At 46.5% G+C, this 21,477-nt stretch overlaps 1 protein-coding gene across 15 annotated transcripts in view; it reads left to right on the forward strand.

Annotated features, from left to right (window-relative positions):
- LOC119545828 (rho GTPase-activating protein 100F) overlaps positions 1-21,477 on the forward strand; it is a 39,761-nt gene that overhangs the window by 11,404 nt on the left and 6,880 nt on the right. Inside the window, exons 1-10 of one of the 15 annotated variants that reach the window (XM_037851730.1) lie at positions 4,667-5,098; positions 7,177-7,606; positions 14,751-15,305; positions 15,364-15,640; positions 15,701-16,806; positions 16,871-17,981; positions 18,049-18,128; positions 18,188-18,497; positions 19,189-19,442; positions 21,341-21,470. In XM_037851730.1, coding sequence (XP_037707658.1) covers positions 7,553-7,606; positions 14,751-15,305; positions 15,364-15,640; positions 15,701-16,806; positions 16,871-17,981; positions 18,049-18,128; positions 18,188-18,497; positions 19,189-19,442; positions 21,341-21,470 — 3,877 coding nt within the window. In that variant the 5' untranslated portion in view covers positions 4,667-5,098; positions 7,177-7,552. Of the gene's footprint in view, positions 1-4,666; positions 5,099-7,176; positions 7,607-14,750; positions 15,306-15,363; positions 15,641-15,700; positions 16,807-16,870; positions 17,982-18,048; positions 18,129-18,187; positions 18,498-19,184; positions 21,471-21,477 lie in introns of those variants that run through there. The other 14 variants (XM_037851731.1, XM_037851732.1, XM_037851738.1 and 11 more) reach the window with 14 other exon arrangements.

The following is a 21,477-nucleotide window of genomic DNA, read 5'->3' on the forward strand; positions in this document are numbered from 1 at the left end:
GGCCACTCTTCTGCAAACAAACACAGTTGCCAAAGAGCATGATGGATGCACCAAAAGAAAAATGTATCCACAAGCTGATTGAAATAAAATCCTAGTGTAAGCTATTATAATTATTTCTCCTGCTTTTAGAAGAACATCTTTAGTCTTCTTGTGCTAAAGTTTTTAATATTTAACATTGGCCTCGATACAAAGTAGTATTATTTATGTTCAATTCCTTTTTGGGATATTCGTTTTTCCTTTTATCAGTACAAAAGCGCTGCCCCTTGTTTTTGTTTTGCAGCTACTTTATTTCGAGTGGGCGACTGAGAGCGAATCGTGGCAGCTGCAGAAATTGCAGTGCCAAAACGAAATTAACCCACAACCTGCAATCCTGCAGAAGGCAGCATCCGTGCGCTAGTGTTCGTGCGTATCTGTGTGCGCACTAAAAGCGGTTTATGCCACTCACATGTAAACCCAGTTGCCTGCCAAGTGTTTGGCTGTTTGGATCCAACACCCACACACGATTGTTGTGTGGATAGGTCGTGGCTTGCGTGTTCCAAGCAGCCCAGCCGCCCAACCACCCACTCAGCCACCCCCTCAGCCACCCCCTCAGCCACCCACTCGGCCACCCACCCGGCCACCCACTCGGCCACCCCTTTCTCCCCGTGGGTTGCTTAAATTTTCTGTTTGCTTTGCTGTGGATTTTCGTTACGTTTCGGCGGAATTCCCCCTCCCTCCCACTTTTTGGTACCTTTAACGTATTTTGCATTTGCTTGGCACAGATCCGAGGGGGTTGGTGGGTTAAGGTTGGTAGATGGGCTGGCGAATTTCTCTCTTTTCGCTCTTCTACCCAGCTCTCTTTTTACGTAGTTCTCTCTGGTGTTTGGAAAAGCTTTTGTAGTAGAGAAATACGAGCCATTTTCGTTGTTGTTGGTTCTGATTCCTCCCCCACTACCTTTTTTTCAAAGTAATTCTTTAGCTTTTGCGGCTTGACTGTGCTTCCTTAGAGTGGCCAGAGTTAAGCAAAAGTTTATAGCACATTTTTTCAGCTTAGCAAATTGTGCAAAAACATTGGCGCGTGTGGCTCCGCATTAAATATGCAACTTTATTGGTCACCGTGATGCAGGGGTTTTTTTTACCGTCGTCATTTCAGAGTCTAAGAGTTCGTCATTTCATTTTCGAAAGCCCTATTCCGGGAACTAGAAAAGTATTTTAAGAACTGGCTTAGACCCTTAATTTACATTTCGTAGAAGTATACTTTTCAGCATATAAGTTGGCTAAGGATTATTTTATTTGTTTACTGTATGATAAATAATGTAAACATTTTATGGTATGAAAGCTACAAAAACAAACAACAACTCCAAGATAAATGTATCTTATTAATAGTTAGAGAGATAGTTGTGTCTACAAGTTTATTGGAAATGTTTCCCGTTCAATAAAAGCAATAAATTAGGACTTGTTTGTGGGTGACAACTATTGTGCGTGCTGCCTGTCATTACTTGCAATTTTGAAGATGCTGATGCAAGGCTATTTTACTGCGGGCATTTCAAAGTTTGAGCGTTAATAGGAAACTAGACGGCAAACCACAGACAACCGAACGACAGACAGACAACAAATGACATCAATTAGCCAGGCGAGAACAAAGCCGGGCCTCTAGGCCATGACATGTTAACAGCCGAGCACAGGCGAAGACACGGCCAAAATTGTGCCAAGGCTTCGCAGTCAGTAACGGTTCAAATGTGATTGATGGGGAGTGGGAGGAACACCCTCAGTACCAGCAGGGGGATCGCTTACATAGTTGATGTAGCATTTTCACGCCAATTGCGATTAGTTGTTAACGCCGACTGCAATTAGTCTAGTGCCAAGGCAAACGCCGGCGGCATTAATTGCCAATGAAGGCACTTAAAGGGCAATTTAGCGTGGGGGTCCCTACACCATCGACCACCCACCTCCCACCTCCCACCGCGTAACTGGGGCTTACCTTTGAACCCGAATCGCACTCGCTAAGCGGATTACGCCTCACAAAAGAGCAGCGCAAACTTTGCATAATTCACTCGAGGGCAACAGCATCAAAGCCGCATCAAACTTGGTCTCTAAGTTTACCTTTTTTGTCCCGACCTGACCACTTCAACTTCGGCCAGAGGAGGCTTACTAGTACTTTGGACCTTTGCAAGAAAAACAGGTGGTGGATAAATATATGTGTTCCCGATAAACTTGACAAAGAGTTGTCAAACCCGTGAAGGGCAGGAAGGTGGGGAATGGTTTGATTTATCGTTTACCTTATGTAATTCAAGATTGAAACTAGAAGATGCAAGAATTCGCCTAGTGGATAGCGCCAACAGTTGGCTGGAGATAAGATTACAAATGGACTGTACGGGTTTCATTAGGTGCTTAAATATTTAATGGTTTATTAACAACAAAAATAGTTCGATTTTACCTTTGTTTTCTTAAATGAAACTTAAGCTGACAGCATTAAATAAAAACTTTTCATATCACCATAGATCAGGTTGATATTTAAAAGTTAATGTTTTTTATCAGATGAATTTGATTTCCCTGGTGCAACATTTCGTGCAACCTGCCCCCCGCATCATTTGCATTTTCGGAAAAGTTTTTCGCTTTGTGCTTGCGCTGAGGATTTTCGCATTTTCGAATTCAATTCCGTTTCAGCGGCGCGTAGCTGCGAACTCAATTTGCTGCGCTTGACAAATTCCAATGACAAAGAATTTTTCCTCTCCGGAAGTTTGTTATTAGCCGCTCGCATCCGGCTGCCACAGTCGCTGGATGGATTCGATGACCCAGCACGGTGGCCAGCGGAGTGCCGAGTGCAGAGTGCCGAGCGTCCCAGTCCCCGCTGTTCGCGCATCTTATCCGCGCAGGCGTCTACGGTGCGTATACGTAACGTGGTGTATTTCGGGGAAATACACACGCTCGTGTGTGTTTGGCTAGCTGCGGTTGAATGTGGCTGCCTGCGCCTTGGAAAACACTTTTCGCAGTGCATTCATTTTGCATGTCGCCCGGCCTGACAGTTGATTGCCTGTCAGCGGTGGGCTGCCGGATTGGCGGACCAAACTGACCCACATTCGAGTGGTGCGGCGGTGGTGGTGGTGCTGTCGATACGAGAGTGTAGGAGTGGGTGTGGGTGGGAGTGCGATGCAGCTTTTGTGAATGATGTGGCCGACACACACACAAACGCTCACACTCTAGCCCCAATCTCTGCACTCGTTTTCCTATCAATTGTAATGCGTTTTTAATGGCAATGCCTTATCTGTTTGTGTCATCGGCACTGGGCTATTAAACATATTCATAATGCGACCCCAACCAATTCCCTTTGTTTCGTTCCGTTGATTCGAACGGCTTGATAAACAAACATTTGCTCGAGCGCCATTGTGTTGGACCGTTATCATTCATAATGTTTGTCTGTCATGCTAGCCGGTCCCGCAGCGCTTTTGAGTTGGGTCCGGTCCACTGGCCTCCGCTCCTCGTGATTGGCACTTTGCTGGCATTCGTTTCATTTGCCACTCGCTTTCCCTAAATAGTCCTGCGTCTGTAATTGTTATCGATGCCGGGATTAGGGGCCTCTCGGGCGAGTGTGCGTGGGAGTCAAGTGAAGGCTTAAGTGGTTCAGTGGAAATGATTTGAGTGGGATTCACTTAGCCGGGCTGCTGGCCGAGGTCTTCCCCGTTGTCCCTGAGAAGCCCTTAACAGGATTAAAGGGCTAGCAGGGAGTTGAAAACATAACGAAGCTCATCTAGCAAAGCTCTTGTATCGATGACTAAACAAGCTTTGAATGCCGGTTGGCATTCGACTGGAGACTTGAGTGAGGGAATCGAAAATAAGGGATTAGGAGTTAAATGGTTGTATTGGTTTGACAGATCGCTAGTATGAAGTTCCTAAGTTTGTCTGTAAATAATGGTATTTGTTAATTTAATGAAAATCAATTCAATTTTTTGTCTTTACCAATTGCTTTTCATTTTTTAGTTTTTGTAAAGAAAGTATTTTTTTAAAGGTTTTGTAGAAATATGACCTCATCTTTTTATTAATAGGGGTACAATTAATCTTTGTGCATTCTTCTGAAGTTTTGTTGGAAGAATTAGAGAAGCTTCACAATTAATTCCTATCAATTTCGCTGGATTTTTACAACCAGTTCGCTTGTGCAATCAATTATGCGAACCGAATGTCCTGGACAAGTTCAAGACCGCTCGGGCGAAATCACATCTGGCAACGCCGGCCCAGCGGCCCAGCAGACGTCTTCCACATTCCGCTCGACAGTTTCAGCGACAGCGGGAGCTGCTGGCATCCTGGCATCCTGGCGCGTATCAAACCCAATTCCCCAAATCCCGACTGCCAATTTTTCCGTGTTAAATAATTCAAATACATACACACACGGAGAGCACGGCGGACAGCACGCAAACGCACACCAGTGTCCGAGTGCCGAAGTTTTCCGAGCGAGAGCTTTCGCTCCCGTTACACAAGAAAGTTTTCCGACTGCGGGAGCGAGTGCGGGGGTGTGTGTGCGCTGTGTGTGAGGGACTTTTCCTGTTTGTGAATGTATTTGCTCCAATTTCGAGAATGGAGATGTTTCGCCGCAACTTCGGCTCGCTTTTCCCGTTTCCCGACCTCGGCGTGCGCTCGCGGGCCAGCGGATTCAATACGCGAGGTTCAGTTGAGCGCGCCGGACGTTCGACTCGTGGTCCGTTCGTCGAAGCACCGTTATAGCAGCAGCGTCGTGCGTGCGTAGTAGTACACGACAGCATACACACACACACACAGCTGCAGAGCTCGTGGCGTGTAGTAAAACTCATTAAAAAGCAACTTATTCAATACTATTTCACGCACGCGGGGGCGGCGGCGGCGGAAAAACGCGCGCGCTCAACAGAGGTCCTCGAGAAGCGAGTCGAACGGCATTCTCGTCATCGCCGCGGGCGGACTCTGAAAATTATTGCACAAAAGCGAACGAAGCGCGGCGATAAAAGTTAAATGTCGCGTTAAATTGCCTCGCTCGCTCGATCAATACGAAAAAGGCGAAAAGGGCCAGCGCAGGAAAACGGCAGTCAATTAAAACGGTCTTAGGGAATACATACATATTATTTTTTCAAGGCGAAAGCAAGTCTATAACTAGGTAAACAAGCACCATCCAAAACGGTAGAGCCTAGAGCACGTGTCCTTGTGTGAAATGCGTGTGTGTGTGAGTGTCAAGCGAAATGTAATTTATAGGGGCCAGACAACGCTGCGTATACGCAACGACTTATTCATTTTAGTGCCTGCCTTCCCATTTTTTTGGACTGTCCCATATACAGACAAAATTTTTGTTGCTAAATGCGCGCGCTCACGCCCCCTCACACACACAAGAGCAGATATATCCATACCACCCCTTCCTCCCACTTTCCTCTGCCCTCTCACAAACACACACACAGAGGGAAAAGGGCACATGGCGCTGGAGCAGACGCACACACTTAAGGTTCAACAGCCCGACGATTGCCTGGCAAGGATAACGGAGCAAGGACCAGGAGCGGGGATCGGGGGTCGGGGAGTACGGGGACGTGGGCCGCCCCAAAGCAGCCATTATCTTCGACAACGCTAACCCACGTAGCTTGGCCCGCGTTGCGTATACGCCGCGTTGCCCGTTGCCAAACTCTCGGGGATTTTCGGGGCTTCATCTTTTGTCTGCAAAAGTGGCAAAATGTAATTTTTGGCATTTACTTGCCGCTGTCGGCCTTAGCACGTCTGCAGAGTAAACCCACCGCCACTAGGCCATCCCCCCAACACGACGCCCCTGGTTCCGTCTCTGCCTGTGCCCAGTTTATATTGCCAAAGCAGCCGCGCGGGAAATGTAACTAGAGCTGGCGGCATTGTTTTTATCTACACTTAGAGAAAACCCCAGCTTAGTTCCCCTTGAAATCCGCTTTTACCCAGACGAGATCGTTGGTAACCCAAACGGAAAAATCATGATTTGTTTCTTAAAATTCTTTGTGTCCTTAATTTCTATACCAAAACAAGAACGCGATTGTTAATGTATCAAAATAAACCCTTTTTCTTAATATCCTCTCAGCCAGCGCATTCGCTTCATCAAGCTTCAGCGGGGTCAGAAAATCAGCAAGGGTGAGGATTCTGTTACCATGGGCAATTATTCCGCTGAAATTTTGCAAACTTTCTAGGCTGCTACGGCAAAAAGATGGTAATTAAAATGATAAAATGGAAGATTTTCACAATTGTGCTGCGTTCATCTTTGGCCAAAGAAACTTCAAGTTGAAGAAATTTAATTTCGATTTATCTGACTGACTCGGGTAATCTGTATTCCTTTGGGAATTTTAATTTGTTTTAGTAATCTGTCGGTCTGAGTAAAAGCTTTTTGAAAACTATTTTCTTTTGATGATTTCTTTGACATCCTTCTGCTTTCTGTCTTATGACAAAGTTCTGTCCTAGCTATGTTTTTAATATTTAAATTAATTTAAGCAACCTGGAGTTACTTTCATTTAGAAATAAAAAAGTTGTGTTTCTTTGGAGTTACTTTCATTTAGAAATAAAAAAGTTGTGTTTCCTTTTCATGTTTGCAATAATCTTTCTTATTTAATCTTTCTTTATTGAAAGTCAGCAATGGCTTTTAACACTCTCGGAGGTGAGCTATATTTTTGTCCGCTTTAAAAGGGAAAACCATTTTTCTTTGCCACCTTCTTACTTTGCTTTCCACAAATTAGTGGAGCCGCCCTTTGTTTCGAGCAGTTGTTGTGCTGCCCGTGCCCCTTTTTAATTTAGTATGCCTGGAATTAATGAAATTTTTGCACGGCCAGACGAAATTATTTTCGCCGGGCTCGGAGGCGTGAAGTTGAATACTCGGAGCCCGGGGGCGGATCCACTTGCTCCGCGTCCTTATCTTTGGCTGGCACTCTGCCCGACGGGATCCAGTGGGGGTGGGGCAGACCGCACTTAAAGAGCCATTTAAATCAATTGTGTAGAAATTTTGAAATCGTTTTGGCAAGCGGCGAGCGGGGATGGAGGGCTGCCGCTCGAAATTCGCCATTGGCAGAGAAGCGTGAAAGGCAAACATAAATATTTCGCTTGGCAACAAAAGGCGGCCAAGACGAAAGACCCACCACACACACACATTGGGACACAGGATAGGGGTCAGGGGTCAGAGGGCGTCTGGCAGATATACAGGCACACTTATAGATACAGTTATCACGACTCTTGTGTGCTTAGAGAATGGAAAGCGGATAAGGCCATAACCGAGCGAATCAAAAGGAAACAAAACAAAGGAATGATACTATTGGAACTAAGCCTTAGGACGTGTGCGGGAGCAACAAAATACGTATCAAATTATAGCCTAAGTAGCAGTTACGAAACCACCGAACCACGAGCAAGGATAAAGCATACAGCGAATTAGGTATACAGAGAGCACGACTCGAATCGAATCGAATTGAATCGAAAGCAATCGAATCTGGTACCGCGAGGTGCTGGAACTATCGTATAACTCAGAGAACTCAGCATATCCCTTCGAGCGTCCACATACAGCGGACGAACCGTTTCTATATCTCACCTTCGACGCGAAACAAGCAAGTTGGCTGCAACAAAATTAATGTGTGATAGCGCCACCACAGGATGTTTCCTGACCAGAAGCAGCCATCGCAAGGTGAGTGTGTTGAGTGCTGAGTGCTGTATGTTGTGTGTGGCTTATTTATTAATAGCATATTAAGTAATGCGGCCTGGGGCCTACATTGCCCTGGGAGCAAAGCCGCAAATCCATGAAAGCAAATCCCATGTATTACTCCGATAATGAGCTCACAATTTATGTGCTCCTTCTTTGGAATCCGCATCATGTATGGCCTGTATGCGATTTAAGATTACCATCTAAATTCAAGAATAGCGAGCCATTAATTTTGCATATTTCAGGCTTTGTTCAGAAACAAATTATACGTATACGTATTACAGCGAAATGTGTAAACTGCGTAAAAGTACTTAAATAAATTAATCTTAAAGGGCTGATTAAAAATTGATTTCTATTTTAGCACATTTTATACAAAATCTATTGTTTTCCGGACTCGTTGGAAAGATTAGTAGCTAGTTGTATATATTTTGTGCATAAAATCATAGTTTGTGTTGCTATTATGATACAATTTATTAGAAAATATGCATGTAGTATGATGGATCCATGGAATTCTCGCCCAATATATATTGAATTTTAAGCTTCAGAATTTGTCTGCTCAGGGAGCTAATACACTTTGAAATATAAAACATGCATACAAGTTGAAGTGTGCTGCTGGGGACGAAGTGTGTTTGTGTGCTTAAAGTGATTCGGGTTCTTAGCTTCTGGGGGAATATTGAGTTAGATCCGCGTCAAAGGAAATATTTCCGCAACATCACGGTGTAGTTGTTGTGCTCTTGAGTGGAAAATTCCGAGGGGCCGGTTCCACTACACCCACATCAGTAATAACCGTCGCCCTATAAAGCGCTTGAAATGTCATAAGTCTGCATGGAGTACGCAGGTCCCGCCGCCCACTGCCACCCACTCCACATGGGATGACGAGTGCCTTCAGCCAGAAGCAAGCGAATTTGCATGACATTTTCGTATATACTTTTGTATATTTCACTTTAATATTTATGTATATGGATCGGTATGCAAATATTGCCTTTTGCACGCTCCGCAGTTGCGACTATTAGCCGGTTAAGCCTCTGTGCCCCGTGTTATTTTCATTTTTCCTTCTGCTATAAACGATTCGCCTTTGTTTCCCCCTTGCTTTTTTAATTTTAATTTTTCTCTTTTTTTGCTGGAAAACATTGTGTTTTTATTTGTGTGCGTACATTCATGCGGATGAATGAATAAATAAATATGCGTAAAACAAATAATAATGCATATTTCATGGATGCGCGCAGCAGAGGCCAACGAACCACACCGAATTTTCTACTTTAAGGGGCATCAGGAAGAAAAAACCTGAATGATAAATAAACCAACTTTGAACTTTTGTTGATAGAACGGAGCAACCCGGCCGTTGCCCCAGGGCCATTCGCCATCCATTGAGAACCCACTTAGACACATAATCGCTTTTTGTTTATTTACACACGTATACATTCGGGCAGCCGCAGATTGCAACTTTCAACTACTTTGACCGACGGCGAAGGGTGCTTGAAATATTGAAATAAAATTCCATTAAGTATGCAGCCCTTGGACCGGCGCTAAAAATATTTGCATAGATAATGGCGGCACGAAACTGTTTGCGTACTTCTTCCATTCGGCTGGGTAATTAAATTTTTTGGGAAGCCAAGGCTGGGCACTCAAAACATTTAAGTTCACTTTGAAAAACTGTATAACATTTTATTTTGAGGTACTTTATTGATTAAAAAACGTTCGAAAAATAATTATTATCAAGGCTTGGCATTGTATTTATACATTTAACTTAAATTTTGTAACCCTTATTGAGCTGATAGTTCAAATTTATTTATTTTATCAAAATTTGCATATTAGATAACTTTAAAGTCCTACTATTATTTTAAAAAATGCGATCATGGCTTATTTAAAAAAAGTGTCTTTATAAATTAAGAAAGAAATAAGTTATTTTTGGCTCTTGAACATTTTAATTTTTCAAGTGCATACTTCACTGTGCGCATGGGAATCCTTCTTGGTCCCCGCCCCCTTTCTTCCCCCGCCCCTTCTCCACTCATATCGGTGTCCTTGTGCCTCTGAGTGATGTGAGTGGCCGGAGCCAGTGAAAGGTTTGTCCTGCACTCTTGCCACTCAGCCTTTCGGGCTGGATATCTTCACGCTTCATCCTGTCCTGCTCGACACTTTTGATTGGATGGAGGCTTAAGGCCTTTGATGCCATGATATCCTGATATCCTGGCACTCGACTTAGCTGTGGACGTGTGGGTGGCCGTGTGTGTGTGCAAGCGACCCGGATCTAATTGCATAATGCGATGCTTGGAATGCGTTTGACGCCATCTTGGCATGCCCTATTGTCTGCTGCCTGGCAAATTTGAATTTAATCAATAAATCACGTATACGCCGGGTGGGCTGTGCCCATGAAAATGCGGGCAGTACTCCCAAACCCATTTCCATTCACGTTTCCATTCCCGTCCCAGTTCCCATTCCCGGGCCCCCAGCCGTCTGCTCGGCTGTCGGAGTCACCGCCACAATGCGGCTTGTGTCACTTGTGTTGTCGTCGTGGTTGTTGCCTTGTTGTTTGCCTTAATTTGCGGTTATCTCGACTGGCGCCCCTGCACCGTCCAAATCCAAAGCAATCCAATCTGATTCGACTCGAGCCCCAGCTCCTGGCTCCTCGCTCCTCGCTCCTGTACCGCCGCCACTGGGTGGCGATGTGAATGCGCCCGGTTCTCTGGGCTTGTGCCACATATTTTGACATTAGCGCAGCTGCAACTGACAACTATTATTAACATGGGAGCGGAACGTTGTGCATTTGGCATTTAATTGTAATCGTTGTCAGTGGATTCGGTGAATTCCGGATGAGAGCCGAGTGACGGGTAATTGGCATAGAGGAATGGAGGCGCCGCCCAGGGAGTTCCACAGGGCATTTAAATTTATAATTATCCGGCCTTTGTTTGCGGCTCAGGTGGAATTCGGTTTTGGTTTCGGTTCAGATATCCGTTCGGTTCGCTGTGCATTGTTCTATTATTTCCCGGAATTGTTCGGCCCAAGGAAATTGTTTTGTGTGGCCAACGTTATGAATGCCAAATGAATGCCCAAACGGAGCCAAAACCCGGGAGCAGGACAACAAATCCTTGATCCACGTGCCGACCGGAATACAATTTGTTTTCGGGAACAAATTATACAACGAATTGTTAACAAAATGCTGTGGTGGATTTCCTGAAAATTATTCCCCAGAACATGAAACATTCATGTTGGGTGGACAATTTAGTGGTTAGGTTGTGAGCACGTTATGGCCATTAAAAGTTGATGGGCGAGACAAATTTTCCGAGAACTCTGGGCCTTCTTTGAGGGGCCGTTCCTGGCTCTCCCTTCGCAGGCTAAGTAATTCGATCAGTTTGAGCACCATTAGACAAATAACATGACTTGCTGTTTTGTATAGAGTTATTAATTACTCGGCGTTGGCAAAACAAAATCAATTTCATCAATTCGAATGGCCGCAAAGCCAAGGCAATTATTCTCCCTTTTGTTTGGGCAATCTGAGCAGCGTCCGCGTGAATTGACAAAGGGATCGGGCCTGGCAAGCCCATCATGCTAAATCACACGCTCCGCCAATCAATCAATGCGTCGGACAATCAATCACCCAAGGAGAAAGTGGAGGGGCAGGGCGGGACAGCTGGCAGACACAAGAAATGCGTAACGCAAGTCAACCCCGGAAAACAGTGGCAATCCTGGCTGGAAACGAACTTGGGCTCAGTCATTACAATTATGGCTAGTCAATTATTAACCTGGCCAGGGAAATGACGCACTATTCCGCCGCATTCGGCGAAACATGACCTTCCGAAACGATTAGTCCAAGCCGAACTGGGTGCACTGAGGGAAAACCCAAGGGTGTTCTCCTTAAAAGCTGCAAATTGGAATTATCCCTTTTCTAAATTAAGAAGATCTTTGCTTTTTAAAATCTCTAATTTATCACTAGACCTTTTCTAAGCCCAATGATTTCTAAAAATATTTTACATACTACTATATCACCCTAGGACTGCTTTCACTACTGATAGTTTATGGCAGTTAATGGCGTCTGCGCTGACATAATTACAATTTTATCAGTTTCCGTTTTCGGGTGTTTATTTTTTATTTGGCTGTAGAGGCACTAAAATGATTTTATTGATTTGTGTTGTCACGCAACTTCCTCTAATGGCTTCTTCCGTCTCCCTCGCTCCGTCGCCCCGTCCCTCTCTCTCTCGCTCTTGCTCTGCCGTAGGTCCTTTCCAAATTAGTTTTTCCTCCCAACAGAAACTGCCAGTCAGAAGAATCATCCATAATTAAAAAAGCTTGCCAAAGTCAGTCCTCAATATGTGATGTCTTGAGGATTTTCAATTAGTTGTCGTCACCCGGCGGGCGGCGAATAAAAGGAGTGGGTGGCGGGCGGAGCTGGGGGTTTCAGTAGGCTCGCTGCTTAGTCAGCAGCAGCAGTAACATATTGAAGTTGAAATGAGTTTAAACAGGCGGCCCAGCCCCCAGAGAGGGTTCAGCCCCGGTCTTCCGTGAGTCACATGTGCGCCAGACGTAGACTAAAGACGCTTAATGTAAGCCCGCCCTGGTAATTTGCATTTGCCGCAGCAGCACTCCTCCGCTTTGGCAGGCAATTTCCTACTTCTCCCTAACTTATTGGATTTGCCGGTTAATAAACTATGCACTTACTAATTAAGTGCGCGACTCGCTGTAAATAACTTATTGCCGCAAAGTGAGTGGAAAGCGCCTGCAGCTATGCACTGAATCTTACTTAAAAAGGAAAACGAGGCAAGGGAGTCTAGTTTCGCGTACATACGCTTAAAATAGCCCTGAAAGAAATGGCTTTTTAAAGGTAACACCATGAATTTAGCCAGTTTTGTAAGCCAGCATGGGTACTTGATTCTAAAATATGTAGGTATAATACGATGCAATATTCCAAAGTCAAACCGTTTTGGTACATGTACAATAAATATTGTACTTATGAGCATTTAAATGATATAGAAGAAGCTTATCTTAATTCAAATTTGTGAAAATCTTTGCTAACGCATGGAAAGGCGTCGGAAAATAATGAATAATAGAGTTTTAACTTGTTCGAGTGACAAGGAAAGTGCGGCAAGTCTGGGAAATGATTATACCAAACTTGACGCCCACAAGAAGGAGAGAGGGGGTTAAGGGTCGAGAATAGGACTCTGACTGCCCACACGTGGGTGCATAAATTTCCCGCTGACAGCCTCGGACGGAGGGTGTTTGCTGTTGCTTTGGCACTTCATGTGTCCATTTAGGACCCGCTCTCTGGCCCAAGCTCCTCCGGCCCAAGCGGACCTGCACGCGATGCACACCATCTATATTTATTGTTTTTGTTGGCGTAGTCGGGCCGTTCTCGTTAGCAAGCAGCAACAACAAAGAGAAGCCATCAACAATGTGCCGCCTTCTTGTCCTTTGTGCCGCCCGGCAAGTCCTTTTTATTGAATACAGTTGTTCGGCCAAGACCACGCCCAGTTTTGCCCCACACACTCACGCAAGAGGGTGTTCTCAACGAGGAAGAAAGCACAAATGGACATTTTTTGTGCCCTGCGGCCTGTGTGTTAATGATGCCTCGGTATATCGCTTGAATTATTTATTTGGTTATGCATTTGCAGTTGGCAAAGTGCAAACAAACACCGAAATACCATTACAGTAAACACACTTTAATAGTTTAATGCCAGTTGGCCAGAAACTTTTCCAGCAATTGCCCAAAGGGCATACGATTGAAGGAAAGCTGAAATTTCACTCTAAATGGCCTATATATTCTGCGGCAAAAGCAGTGCCTGTATCAACAAATTTTAAGCATAAGAAGTGGAATGAAACTACAAAATACTAAGAATGAAAGTCAAAAAGTTTAGTTTTATTTATAAATTATGATTTAAAAAACAAGATTTTTTTAATGGTGTTGTAAGTTAGAAGAAATTCTTCCAAAATGTGTAGTTTTTCACAGTACACAGATTTTCGAAGAGCATATAATAATGCCTATTTGACTAACAGCAAATGGACGGAGCAGGCGCGAGGGCCCAAACTTCCGCCCTAACGACATCTGCTCTTGTTGCTTCTGCTGTTGCTGCAAGTTTGACAAAGTTACACAACAGCAACAACAGTGAGGAGGACAGGGCGTGGGAACTGGGGGCAGACAGCCACCGACACATGTCAAAGTTTCGCAATTTCAAAGATTTCTTCTTCCCCCGGAATTCTTTTTTTGGTGGCCGTTGCGAACATGATTTTTGGGAACCGCAGAGCCGAGCCGAGGGTCACTTGAGAAGATGTTGCTGTTGGAGAGCAAGTGCAACTTTGCTGCTGACCGCAATTTGTGTGCCAGCACACCCTTTCCCCAGCATTAATCCATTAAAAACTTCGCTTAGCTTGCGCCAGGCAACTTCATTTAAAACCAATTTCATGGGCGTCCCTCACACAACCGGGAAAATCAAAGTTGCACATTGTTGCCGTGGCTGTGGGTTGACCGTTCCGGCGGGGGCAGCGAAAGGGATTGGACTTTCCCTCGTCAACTTCTGACCGTGTGACATCATCGGCGAACGTCACGTGCCGGGTACAGTCGCCCCGCCAATGTCCTGGAGTTCTGGGTCCTGGAGCTTTGCATGACGCTGCGACCGAGTGATGTGGCACTGACAGAAATTACAGTTGCCGCAAGTCCCGGCAAAGTGAGCGACGAAATAATTATTGCATACTTTCCAGGGCGACCGTAGGATAAGGGGCCAGTTTGATTGGACGATTTAACATTACCATTTGCCAGTAAACTGAGTTACTGTGGACGAACAACCACGAAATAAGCCTTACATTTAAGGGGTTTTAACTTCCATTTTTAAAAGACAATCGAAGTGAATAATTTTTATCAGACATCTTTAAAATGAATGTTTCTAAAAGTTATAAAGGTTAAAGAGTGTGGGACAGTCTTCTTCGGTCCCAGAAAGCGTTTATAAAACTAAACTGCGCCAAATTAGCTTAATTAATGCAAAGCTAAATCTTTTAGCGAAGCTCAAGTGCAGAAGCTGCAGCAGCTGGGGCAACAATTAGTTTAATTTATGCAGCAGCGCGTGGCACTCAGATTTGCATAAAGGCCCGTCGACGAAGATGAATATGAACTAACGAGAAACTATTTCCCCATTTCTGGTTGCAGGAGAATGGAAGATCAGTTCCTGATGTCACTGCCAGCCCGGGACGCGCTCCTCCCGGCCCGCTGCCCGCCAACCAGCTGTCCTCGCTGGGCAACCAACAACATCATGGCAACCATCATGGAAACCAGGGCAACCACCGCGGCCCAAGCGGTAGTCTGTCGAACGCAGCAGGGGTCAAGGACCCGGTGATGCTCCAGGGCGACTTCCGCAAGGTCAGCGGCATCAGCTCAGAGATCTTCCGCCAGATAGAGGCCGTCGAGAATGACCACGACCCCAACACGGCCGCGGCTCTGGAGGCAGTGGAGCGTCGCGGGGAGATGATCGTGCGCGTCCTGGAGCCGCGATGCATGGGCAGCAAGCAGGCGGTGGACGCCGCCCACAAGCTGATGAACAAGGCGGACGGACGACACACAGTGCAGCTGGTGGAGATCGTCAAGCGGCCTGGTCAGACGCTGGGCCTGTACATCCGCGAGGGCAACGGGGCGGATCGTACCGACGGCGTGTTCATCTCGCGGATTGCCCTTGAGTCTGCGGTTTACAACAGCGGCTGCCTGCGGGTAAGTTTATTGTTAGGCCTAAGGAAAGACATCCTCTTAAAGCATTGCTTCTCTTTAGGTGGGCGATGAAATCCTGGCGGTGAACCTGGTGGACGTTACCCACATGTCCCTGGACGATGTCGTCATCATTATGTCAATTCCGCGTCGCCTGGTGCTGGCGATACGGCAGCGGCGTGGCAATCGCGGGACAGGATCCCCCGGACCGCCGACGCTCTCCCGGCCGGAACAGAAACCGCCACCGGTTGTTGTGATCAAGCGGGATCTGCGGGACGAGGATCTAGACGAGACGGACCGGATGCCGAGACCGCGCTCATCACGTGAAAGACGTACAGGTAGTTTGAAATGGGCGCCGTGTTCGTCAGGCTAATCGGTTGCCTCTCTTCTATTTCTTCCAGGAGATGGTCGCGAAATGACGGAGTCGCGATCTCGCTTAGGTCTGGGGCTCAACAACTATAGTCCGCAGTCAGAGCAACTGGATATGTACTACAATACCCGCGGCGGAGGCGGAGGCGGAGCCATGGGTGAGCCGCCGAACTGGGGCTACAAGCCACCACCACCACCTTCTTCGGTGATTACGGAGCAGCCGACGAAAGGCCATGCTTTTGCTCCATCGCACGCTTACTACCAGAATGCTGGCACCCTGGAGAGCCTGGCGGAGAAGGTACACGCCTTCTATCCCGGACAGCCCGGCGCTCCGCCTGTGGGTCCCTCGAGAAGAATGTCCACGGGCACTGGCAACGTAGGTCTCGCTCAACAACACGCCAGGTTCCCGCGGTCTGGTTCGGATCAGCATTTACCTCGCGTTGAATATGCGGACTACTCCAACTCCCTGGGACGGCATTCCCTTCTGCGGTCGAGTTTGAAGCCAGGAACGGCTGGAGGAGCTCCAATGCCAGTGGGAGTGGGTGGCACTCTGGGCCGATACGGGCGCTACGATCAACAGAGAGCAGGTGTATCCAAGTACGGTCCACCAGCTGGCGGAGCTCAGTCGCTGACCCGACGCTCCCGACCAAATCTGGACTATTCCAGCGATACGGAGGCTACAATTGGACCGAGGCCAAGTTACTACTACTATAACAGACCCGCCATCGGCAGCATGCCAAGGGGAGCGGGTGGAGCAGGCGGAGGAGTGGGTGCAGCTGCCGCAGCTGCCTTGTTGGCCGGAGCCACGGATCTCAATAAATTCAATTCGTTGCCCCGGGAGCGACCAGGAGTAAGACTGCAGGGCATTCGCTCCAGGATGGGAGACCGTTTGGTGGATGAGAACGATGGCAACACTTCAGCACCCGAATTCGACGCGAGGAGAGGCAGGGACCTGCGGCAGCGGATAACCGCCAGTCCGTCGATATTCACGGCGGACGAGTATCGCGCCTGGCTAAGAAGGGCACCTAGCAGCTCTGCGATTGCGGAACAAATGCGAATGACTCGGGACATGTTTGCGCAGCCGCGAGCTCAGCGATTCTCCTGCAGCGCAGAGAACATCCACGATGCTCTGAGGAATGTAAGTATAAATTATTCAAATGAATATCCGATACTATTTCATGACGATATTATTTTTCCGAAAGACGGAGAGCATCTACTCGAGTAGAACCCACATCCTCGGCACGGGAACTCTCGATCGGAACATGGGTCTTACTCGGCCTATTTCTGCACTACCCGTGAGATCTATGTCCTCGCAGCACATTGGAGGAGCGGGATCCATTCGTTCGCCCAGCATACGACGCATGAGGCAGCTACTGGAACTATCCGCTGGTCCTGCTAGTCCCAGCGGAAGCATCCTTAGCACAGGTGGCCACCAGAGTCCGGCACCCACACCAAGTGCAACGTTGCCACGCCCACACCGCCAGATCGACATCAACCCGGCGGAGTTTGCGAAATACAAGCTGGATAAGCCCATCGTGGATATCGGAGGGATCTCCGGCATGTTGTGGATTCATTTGCTCGCAGGTCGCGGCCTCAGAACAGCTCCAGAGGGAGCGGGAGGACAAGCGCCACCAGGCCAAACCAGAGACCTCTATTGCGTCATCGAGTGCGATCGCGTGCACAAAGCGCGCACCGTGGTGCGTTCCGGTGACCTACAGTTCGACTGGGACGAGTCGTTCGAGCTGGACTTGGTGGGCAACAAGCAGTTGGACGTACTAGTCTACTCATGGGATCCGCAGCACAGGCACAAGTTGTGCTATCGAGGGGCCATCTCATTGTCGTCGATCCTCCGGCAGTCTCCACTTCACCAGCTGGCTTTAAAGGTGGAGCCTAGGGGCACAATATACATTCGCATGCGACACACGGATCCACTGGCTCTCTACAAGAGAAGGGGATTGCCCAGCTTGAGAGCTGGTTACCCCACGCTCTTCGGCGCCGACTTGGAAACGGTGGTCAACCGGGAGTCTAAGAACGCGCCCGGAAGTGCACCAGTTCCCATCGTTTTGAGGCGCTGTGTGGAGGAGGTGGAGCGCCGGGGGCTCGATATAATCGGGCTGTACCGACTGTGCGGCTCCGCCACCAAGAAGCGACTGCTGCGCGAGGCCTTCGAGCGCAACAGCCGTGCCGTGGAATTGAGCCCGGAACATGTTCCTGACATCAACGTCATCACCGGCGTGCTCAAGGATTACCTCAGGGAGCTACCCGAGCCGCTGTTCACGCGCTGTCTCTTCCAGATGACGGTGGATGCTTTGGGTGAGGATTGAATTAAAACTGCCAATTATTGTTGTGTGCCAATTTTATTGTGTTATATTATATTCAGCTGTCTGCCTGCCAGATGACCCGGAGGGCAATGCGAAACTGATGCTTAGCATTCTCGACTGCCTGCCGCGGGCAAATAGGGTAAGCTTAATCTTTCTCCGCTTGAAAATTAATTTTCACCGATTCGCCTTGCCCCACAGGCGACCCTGGTATTCCTGCTGGACCACCTGTCGTTGGTCGTTTCCAACTCGGAGCGGAACAAGATGTCCGCCCAGGCGCTGGCCACCGTGATGGGCCCACCGCTGATGCTGCATTCGGCGAGTGCGCAGCCGGGCGCTGACATCGATCACGCCCAGCCGATCGCGGTGCTCAAGTATCTGCTCCAGATTTGGCCGCAGCCGCAGGCGCAGCATCAGCAGATGGCGCAGCACATGGGCGGCGCTGCGGGGGCGATGATGGGCGGCTTGGCCACCGCCGGCAGTATGAGCAACATGGCCGGCGTTGCTTCAGGTAACGTACTCCCAGCGTCCGATCCCCCACCTCAGAGCAACCCGAAAGCCCCGAACCACCGACACACAAAGAGACACCGAATTTAGCCACCACACTTGCAAGAGTTTGATTCCTTGTTTCGTTTCCGCTTTGGATGCATCGCTGCATCAGCAGCAGTTCCAAGTCAAGATCTCTGCCACCCGCTCGCCCTCTTTTTCAATCTCAAGTGCGGCACGAAAACCGTTCTCACTCTTAGCTGTTATGCAAACAAAACTCAGACACTGATACACACAGCCTCCAATCATCCAAGCCACCCACCACGGTTGCCACTATCGGTGCGATTTTGAGTTATGATAATTGGGTACACATGCATGCATACCTCGTACCATAAAGGGGTTTATTACTCCAAATAGGTATCAGTACCAACTAAGACGAATAACGTAAACATCTAATTACATTAATGGGTATGCAAAACTTTGAAGTACGGTATTTAAAAATGAAATCTAAATGACAGAGTATTTGGGCTCGTATAAAAAATTAATTTATTTCACACAATTAAAGTTAAATCAAGGACTAGCTAGGAGAAGTTGTGTGTCCTAACAGCGATCAAGTGGCAACCGTATTCCCCAATCACCTCACCCACTCAGCCACCGAGAAGACCTCGAACCGCGTCCACATTAATATTGATTAATACAGAGTCCTATGTAGACAGGTCGGCGCGGCGAGTCAACAGGGCAGCGTGGAAGCAAAGTCAGTGCGTTGCCAGCGGACAGACAGCAACTTCTACTGCAGCAGCAGGCGCAGCTCATGGCGGCGGGCAATCTTCTGCGCTCGTCCACTTCGGTAACCAACATACTCTCCCAAGGCCATCCTCAGCTCTCAGCCACAGCCAACAGTCATCTGTATCAATCAGTAGTGGGTCAGTTAGCTCAATCGCATCGAGCCTTGCAACAAGCGGTGCAACAGGTAAACAAACAGAATCCACACAACACAGCCACCACAACCAAACAGAGGCGACGCCGCGAACAATGAGAAACAATGATTGCAACATCAGAATACTTGACCAGAAATACCTGCATACAACTATCTCATCCACATTAAACACACATCGCACTCCTTCATCCATTTTTGGTTAGGGTTGTGACAAAGGATGGATTTTTTTTAAAAAGCTTAAAACATACTCTTTTGATCCATTTGACCACTATTACTTTCATTGACCGTTCTTTGTTAATTGTGACTAATTATTAATATTTTTTTTTGAATTAAAGTTTCTTTAAAAATTTTAAAAATATCATAGAATGAAAAATATTTATCTGTCGTTAAATACCATTATACCGGTTACTTTTCGAATTTTTAATATTATAATCAATTCAATGAATTCTGATAGTTTATGGAATTTACGAATAAATGTTGTTAGAAAGCAACAAATTTTCACTCCTATCATTCATTCAACACAACCAAATCCATATAAACACAAACATATTCGAAACATTTTCTTGCTCTTCTTACTTTTCCTGTTGACCGTTCTGCAAAGATGATAATTACAAAAATATTTACCTACTGAACTATCAAATATATATCTAAAGCATTATCTGTTGTCAGTTTGATTTGTGCTTTTTACGAAATACCAACGCAAAAGAAATATACTAAAGTAAATCATAATTTGCTGTGATCCCTGATCGATAGATGTTGTAATTGTGATATAAATATATACATATATCTATCTATATAATCTAACATATCGATACGATATAAGCGATGGTAATGATGATGATTTGAGCGATGTGATAAGTGTTAAACGGCGTGTAAAGCATGATTGGCCCACTACTGGTAACAAATAAACATACTCGTAACGACTATTTCTACCACATGTACTCCACTCCAATCCATGTAAATCATACGGCTCTGTATGCCAACACATGCCAAATGAAAGACCACATCATGTAAATGCTTCATTAAACTCGTGTGCCACTGCCATTGTAAAAACTTCATCAATCAAAACCTAATTTGTGAATTGTTTACACCCCCAGTCCCTCGAATAGATTTCAGTTTCCCTCGTTGGTTGAAGCTCACAACCCAAATTAATTTTTTCAGAATCCAAAAGCACAGCTTATGTAGTGTAGAACATCTCAAAGGCGGGAGGGCAAACATTTCAGATAATTTGATTTTCCCGCCCAAATTAAGTTGAAACTCGTTGAATCTATTTAGGTTCCAATATTTGTCTTTTTGTTGGGGATGAAGTATTGTCCTTTCAGTTTTACTGCCGAATTAAATCACTGTCCAGTAAACCCTTTTAAGTCACCTGCTCACCGTTCATGCACAAAGTTCGCCTTTAATTTAAAAGCGACTCAAGATCCTGGGACGTTTCATGTAGAAGATACTTACAAAAGAATCTTAAATAAATTCCATTCTATTGTTAACCTGTATTATTTAAAGGCGAATTGTATTAGTTTTTTCACCTTGTTTGCATGTCATACACCTCACGCTTTGACCTCACCAACAACCTATCCAAAACCCACATTTCCAACCCAAAATCCAATAAAAATATCTAATTGGTTAACGAATTGGCCGTCACCAGTACGAGAATCGCACCGCGCACGAAGAGAAATTGTCTTTTGTCTATGAATCTAAATGTGTCCGTTGTATGTGTTGCACAAATATCCACATGAAAACACCCATTAACGCTCTAACACTACACCCCAAACCGATTCAAAATTTAAAATTCTCCCAGCACCACCCAAAACAAAGAATTAGCACGTATGCGCCCTTAACTCCCTTGAAAGCTACTTGAAGCCGCTTGCCGATTAACATTTGACCAACTTGGCGGGTTCTCCCCTGCTCCTCTGTTTGCTAATCTCTTGCAGCCCTATCAATTGGGGGGCTCAGTGGGCTCAGCAATTCCCGACCAATCGCCACTGCCACTTCCAGGCACACCCTCCCCCGGCAGTAGTTCGGCGTCGACGGGCTCGGGCTCCGGATCCGGATCGGGTAAAAGTAAGTA

This window comes from Drosophila subpulchrella, chromosome 3R (genome assembly GCF_014743375.2).
Source record: "Drosophila subpulchrella strain 33 F10 #4 breed RU33 chromosome 3R, RU_Dsub_v1.1 Primary Assembly, whole genome shotgun sequence".
NCBI classification, from domain to species: Eukaryota; Metazoa; Arthropoda; class Insecta; order Diptera; family Drosophilidae; genus Drosophila; species Drosophila subpulchrella.